Raw genomic sequence first — 7096 nt, 5'->3', positions numbered from 1 at the left:
CTCTATCCGAAGTTAAGTGAATAATGACGGAAATTACTATTTTCAGCTGGAAATGTCTGCGAGCGCTTTCAGAAGATTTGATCTAATAATGGCCCCCCTGGAAACCTTGCATTTGTGTGACTTTCATGCTCGTGGTAGGGGGGCTCATCTCCTCTCCTCTCTCCATAGCGCGGCTTAACTGCAAGCCTTATTATTCTCCCTGGTTTGGGGGATGGGAGGGGGAGTGAAGGCTGCTTGTTCTCATTTCCAGTTTTGTTCGACATTCTTTCCTCGCCCTCACCTTCCCCATCACGACTAGTATCTCTCAAAGGGAGCCAGCCTAGCTGGGCTCGCGATTTTGCTCTCTTTCCCAGGTTCCCGCAAGCGGGAGATCGCGCGACACACACACACACGAAACAAAGCACGCTTTCGGCTCATTTCAGCATCCCGTTTTCTGTTTTGCAAATGTTCTAACTCTGCTCCCTTGGTTTTACGCAGGAGTAGCCCCCCCACCTCACCCCGAGCATCGAATCCGACCTAGAAGCACCTTGTTAAACTACACGGATTCCGACGCCCCCCTTTCTCGCCCCGCCTCGCGCCAAAACAAAAAGAGAGAGACGCAGAATGGGTTTTTTCGCTGGCTGAGGCCAGTAGAAGTGACGGTAGGGAGTGCGCGGTGCTCCCCCCTCGCTCTCCTTCTCCTGTATATGCGGGAGAGGGAGAAAAGGCAAGCGTTAGGACTCGGGGGAAATCTCTCTTCTGCCCCCCCCCCGCTCCTCCTCCTCCTCCACCCCCCCCTCGCTTCTTCAATCAGCTTGTGCTACTCATCAGATCAGGGATAGCGGAGGCTTCAGCTGTGTGTGCCAGAGATCCGCTCCCAACTCTCCGGTCTTTACCAATGCGAGGGATGTTTGCAAGGCGCGCAGAGAATCGGGTGTGCTGCTGCTGCTGCTACCACCGTGGGAAAGGGATGTGAACTCCCTTAAAAGAATGACTAGGATTGCTACCATTGCCATTCTTTTGCAGCTGTTGCAAAAAGCCGGCGGACAGGTCTTTGCAGGTAAGTGGCGTCGGCGCTGGCAGCGTGCGGAGAAGGGAGCTTTGGTGAGATCTGTGCGTTGCTTTGAACTCAACCTGCGCTTGCAAGAGGACAGAGGGTTGCATGGCGTTCTCTCCCCCCCCTCTGCCCTTTCGGGTATGGGTGTGTGTAAGGAACGGCTGGATCAGGAGGCTATTCTTCCCGTGGTTAAGCCCCCCCCCTCGGAGGTGCTTGCATTGTGTTAGCTGGCTGTAAGCGTCTTGGGCTGCAGGAGATTGACTTTCATTGTGGGGGATTCTCAGAGCTTAACTGCTAATCTCAAGGTAGAACCTTCATATGGGCAGTTATACTGAATTATTCTGCATTTTCTTCCTATCTTACACATGCATTTAATGTCAATTAGTCCATCAACCTAGTCTCACTTACCTGGGAGTAGGTCCTGGTGAGCTCATGGGGCTTACTTCTGAGTAGATCTGTACAGGATTGCAGTGTTGTTAGTTTTTCTTTAAGAGTATGGATGAGGATGGTGTATAAGGAAAGCCACTGCTTCAAAACACATCTGAAAGCAAGGAAGCAAATGTATTCAGCATCAGAGATGGAACTTTCAAATAAACTCTGTGTGTGGCTGCCTTAGATTTTTTTTAAACACCATTATAGATGTGCCTTTTTATCTTTAGTCTTAGGGAGCCTGTTCCTTTAAAAGTTGTGCCTTGTATGATACTGAAGGCATCTCCTCATTCTTGGAGTCAAGACACTCCAGTCCTTTTTATAGTAAACAGTTGGTCTCTATCAAAGGAAGAGGAGAAGGGCCAAGTATTTGAAAAATGTGCAACATCTGATGTGAAGCCCTTCTGTACCTTTAAATCAAAACTTGGCCAACATATTTAGAATTCCATTGGGTGATAGAGTTGGAATGACTTTCTCTTGATGGCTGACAACTTTGGACTTCTTGTTTCACACTTGTCCCAACCTGTCACTTTAAACTTGAGGGAGGCTGTGTCTTGGAGCACATGGGAGCTAAAAACATGAAGTGTTGTAGAATCTCATTCACATTGTTCTTCAGTTGGAGTTTCCTTCCAACAGACTGTTTCTGCTCTATCAACTGCCCACACATGGGAATCCTCATGTGTTCTTTATTCTGCTGTGGAATGTGTGTGTTTTAATCTGGTTGAAAAGTACTTGTCTTTATTTACCTAAATTAAGAAAATTTCCAACTTGCCTTCCCAGATACGGAAGGTTAGTATTTAAAATACCTACATGGCAGCAATCCGTCTTTGGAGGCATTTGTGTATTATATGACTTCAGAATTGGTTCTTCCTGGAACCTTCATGTTTGAGCCAATTTCAGGAAAGAGAGCTCTTTGTTTTAGAAAACCTTGAGTGATCAAACAACTGTTGTCTGCTTTGTTAAACATATCTATACGGGGGACTTAGTAAATAGGGAAATCACTGCTCAGAAGCCAGAAACAAATCTTTACATTTCAGCAGAAGCTTTCAAGGAAAGTTTAAAATATATATATAAATGGAGAAATCATGAATATGGAAGTGGTCCTATTAACCTCTGTAAAGCACAGAGTGGTTTGTATAAGGTGTACCTTAAAGTACAGTAACTGAGGATCATATTACCTTTAGAGCGATAAGGAATGGAATATGTTCTCCATTTTCTGTATTTAAATATTGAAAAAGTATCACTTACTAAATGCCTCTCATAATAAGGGAGCTCACTAAAGCACAATCTATACCTGCCTACTCAAAAGTAAGTCCTATTGAGTTCAGTGAGGCTGCCTGATATGTGTATGTAGGACTACAGCCTAGAACATCCTCTCCACTGCTACTCCTGAATAGAGAGCTCCTAAGTCAAGCAGAATTTCTACTAATACTGTGATCCTAAACTTTTAAACTTCAAAGTAAGCCCTATTGATTTTCAAGGGAGTTGCTTCCTCATAAGTATGTGTGTTGTTACACAAATCCTAAACTTATGCCTGGACCTTGACCATCGTTGGATTTTATAGAGATTGCTTCCCCAACTTCAATCTTTGCTTAGGAATGCAAATGGCATAGTATAGCAATGATCATATACACACTCCCTTTGCACTAAGTTCCACTGGAATCAACAGGACTGTATTGCCTGTTAATATTCCAGGTGCTCTATAGAACAGGCTAATGACCTAGCTCCTGTTTGCATTGGTGGCTGCAGCAGCAGAGAGAGAAAAAATCTTGAAGATAGGGGTAAGGGGCAGATTGATAGTTCATTATTAAGCAATGGTACCATGGTTTTACATTGGAGTCTCAAAATAAATATCTAAACTTTATATGGAGAAGGAGTGACAGACAGACAGACATGGGAGAGGCTGAACAAATGCAATTATAAAAATTAAAGTGAATTGAGCAACAAGGATCAGCAAATAGGTCAGAAGCTTCCATTATCATTGTTTGTTAAAGAAGAAAGCGAGAGTTTGCTCTGTGTGATTGTGAATGTCACCTTTCACCCCCTCCTTCAGTGCCTGCCTTGCTGCTGAAAAAGATAAAAGAATCTTATTTATAGAAATAAACATGACTTGGTGAGCCACTTCCATAAATGAGGTTACGGCAAGTGTTGCCTCTTTCATTTTTAAGATTACACTTAACCACTGAAGACTTAATGCCCTGTAACCAATTTGCACAGCTAACAGTCAGATAATGAAAGCAAAGACGGAAAAAATGTTCAAGAACTCTGCACCTCTCTGATGGATTTTAATGTTAAAGTATATGAAAGCTTCCATCTGTCACAAACCAAAGCACTTCTCCTACTGTCCATCAGATGGTGCTGCCTTCACAACTATTAGGATGGAATGATATAGACCCATCCTGGACTTTGCGATTAAACTATGTTTTTGATGCCTTCAGTAGCCTTCTGTCAAAACTTCTAGCATGTCCCATTTTGTGAAGCTGGCTGTTGGAGTTTTTGTGTAGTTTTGTGGCTTCTTTTTGGGGAAAAGAAAGGAATGGCTGGGTACTGAATAAAGCTAAGAATGAAGTGTTGACTCTTGGTATTGCTCAGTTCTTTGTGTCACATAAAAGTTCTGTATGTACTTATCTGAACCTTAAAATCCTCTTTATAAGCCTGCTCCATGCACCACCATTGCACCCCACCCCAGGTTAAGTGAGGCAGGTGGCTGGCTACAAGAGACAGTGTCTTCTTGCCAATGGCATCCTGTTTGTGAAAAAGCCTCCCCAAAGAGGCTTACCTGGTGATCTTTCCAGGGCCAGATGAATATCTTTTGTTCTCCATGATTTTAAAATCGGTGACCTTAAAATCTGTATTTTAATCACACTGCTTGTATATTGTGTATTTTGTGTATTTGGTTTTAGATTTGTTTTTCTTAGGTTGTTTTTGCAACTATTTTTAAAATATTTTTAATATGGTCTTTGGTCTTTGTGAGCCACCTGGTGAGCTGTTATTTATGACCAATATAAATACTCTAAAGTATTTAGCACCCTGTTTCTAATAAAACTGCTGAGAACACTCCCATTTACTTCAGTAGGGACCATCAATTGCAACAATTAGACTCAGGGATTTATAATTGCATGGCATGCATCCATGTTGAGGATTTTTAAAAAATTAATTGGAGGCATGGGAAGGGTAAAATGTCCAATATGGCCACAGTACAAGGAAAGGGGAGGTTTAACCCATTCTTCCCAATTCATGATCCTAATGGAATTAGCAATAGAAGGTATCAACTATTGAAAATTGTAGTGCAGGAATTGGGTTTAAACCTCTCCTCTTCCGAAACTGCACTCCCAGTAGAAATTGCCTGCCTGGACCTAGGATTACATTTTAAAGAAATACCCTGATGTGGCTACAAGCCACACAATAAAGATCTTGTTAGACCCTTACAGTGGTTTTCAAACTTTCCCCTTTCACAGAACTTTTTCCACACAAGCTTGTGTACTGACAAAATCTGTGTGGCAAGTTCCAGGGGGCAGCATCAAATTGTGCAGGGTGCAAGTATGATCTGAAAGGACCATCTCTTAGAAGCACCCAAGCAAAACTTCTTTGTAGCTGCATATCGCATGGGAAAGATTGGAAGCGCTGAACAAACTGCCTTGTCTACCATTACTGTTCTTCTCTTATTTGAAGAATCTGGATAAACCTACGTAAGAACACTTCTGCCAAATCAGTCTGGATTCATCTAGTCCAGCATCCTGTTTCACACAATAGATTGCCAGATTCATCTGAGGAGCCTACAAGGAGGATGTGAAAGCTTCATCTGCCATGCTCCTCCAGCAAATTGTATTCAGTTTCTGAACATAGCATTTCCATTTAGGTCTAGCTACAGCATAGACAGAAATTCTGTGTTCAGACCAGGGGAGCATGGGGACTGTACAACACACTTCCGGGGCCTCATGTGGCCTGCAGGTTGTGTAACCCACAACTATAGCTATCTTTTGTGAATTTGTTTATTTACTTTCTAGAGCAGCCTAAGCCATTGGCCGTTACTACATATTGACCCTGTTCAGATGACATGCTAAGACACAGCATTTTGAGCTAAATATTCTGGCTTACTGAGTCATGTGAACCATGTCTTTGTGTGTAGTCTGAACCATTCCTAACCATGGTGGCTACATAATCATGGTTTAAATGCACTAACTATTTGCTGCAAAAGGGTTAGCTGCCTAACCATGGCTTAGCGGGTTGTCTGAACAGGCCCATTGTGGCAGTGAATTGTATTCAGTGGTAGAGATGACCATTTACCAAGTGGTGTACTGTGTAAAGAACATAAGAGCCATGCTGAATCAGACTGAAGGTTAGTCTAGTCCAGCACTCCATTAACACAGTAGTCAACCAGCTGCCGGCCAGTGACCAACAAAGCAGGACATGGTGGAACAGCACCCTCCCAACCATGTTCCCCATCAACCAGTGCATATAGGCTTACTGCCTCGAATACTGGAGGTAGCACATAGCCATCAGGGCTGGTAGTCAATGATCGCCTTCTCCAGGAATTCATCCAACCCCTTTTTAAAGCTATCCCAACAGGTGGTCATCACTATATCTTGTGGTAATAAATTCCATAGTGTAAAAGAAGTACTTCCTTTTATTTGTCCTGAATCTCCCACCAATGAGTTTCATGGGATGACCCCCAAGTTCTAGTATTATGGGAGAAGGAAAAAAATGTCTCCCTTTCCTCATTTCCATACCATGGAGTACTTTTTTATTTCTGTCCTGAATCTACTGCCAATCAATGTCAGTGTGCCTTTCAGTACTAGCAGTAGGGGTTCCCTGGAACCAAGATTGGAAACCATTGATTTTGGGGTGATTTCTGACTGTGTTTTATTTGTATTACCAAATAGCAAGGTGTCACATTTAGCATGTAATTGTGTGGTGAGTTAAAGAATTTTCCCCACCCATCTACACCTGATGTGGTATTTGGGATGAGATTAAATTTTCCTCACTGCTTGACAGCATGCTACAAGGGATGACATATATTGTTTTGTGCACCACTTCGTAAATGGTCATCTGTATTCATCCACTGCCTTCTTCCAGTTTCCTGGCTACAATTCTGCTGCTATTTCTTATCATGTATACATTTGTAGTAGACCATCTGTATTGTCTCTGTTATTGTTCATATACAATCAGAGATTGTATGGAGCTCTTCCCTTGGGGCTTTCAGATTTATTCTGTGGGGCTTCTCTGTAGTGCAGAATAATAAAATACAGGAAAGCATTTTGTGTACCTTTTACACTGGACAAGGCCATTAGCTTCATTTGGAATATCTCTGTAAACCACCCAGAGTGTTTTGGCTATGGGGCAGTATATAAATGTAATAATAATAATTAATAATAATAATAACAACAGCTGTGATTTCTGGTAAGTAGATCCAGTATTTGTTTTCTGCACATTTTGTTGTTTCCCCTCACTCTGTAGCCACTTATGTCCCCTGAAAATCTGCTCCAGAGGATTGGGGTGATTCTCTGGAATGTGGAAGAGGTGGCACTGGAATCTGGAGGAGAAGGGATAATTTGATAAAAATCGCTTTCCTCCATTTTCCACTGGTAGGAGCATTCTGAGCAGAATTCTGCTCAGCGGATGCTACCACTG

The 7096-nt window shown here is 42.6% G+C and overlaps 1 protein-coding gene across 1 annotated transcript in view; it reads left to right on the top strand.

Moving 5' to 3' along the window:
* Window positions 1-811: 811 nt before the first annotated feature.
* PTPRT (protein tyrosine phosphatase receptor type T) overlaps window positions 812-7096 on the top strand; it is a 733605-nt gene continuing 727320 nt past the window's right edge. The window contains exon 1 of the mRNA XM_063145462.1: window positions 812-1039. Coding sequence (XP_063001532.1) covers window positions 970-1039 — 70 coding nt within the window. The 5' untranslated portion in view covers window positions 812-969. The remainder of the gene's footprint in view (window positions 1040-7096) is intronic.

Source organism: Elgaria multicarinata, chromosome 1 (assembly GCF_023053635.1).
Source record: "Elgaria multicarinata webbii isolate HBS135686 ecotype San Diego chromosome 1, rElgMul1.1.pri, whole genome shotgun sequence".
NCBI lineage: Eukaryota > Metazoa > Chordata > Lepidosauria > Squamata > Anguidae > Elgaria > Elgaria multicarinata.
Note: the sequence above shows the minus strand (reverse complement) of the source record. Positions and strands in the feature narration are given on the sequence as shown.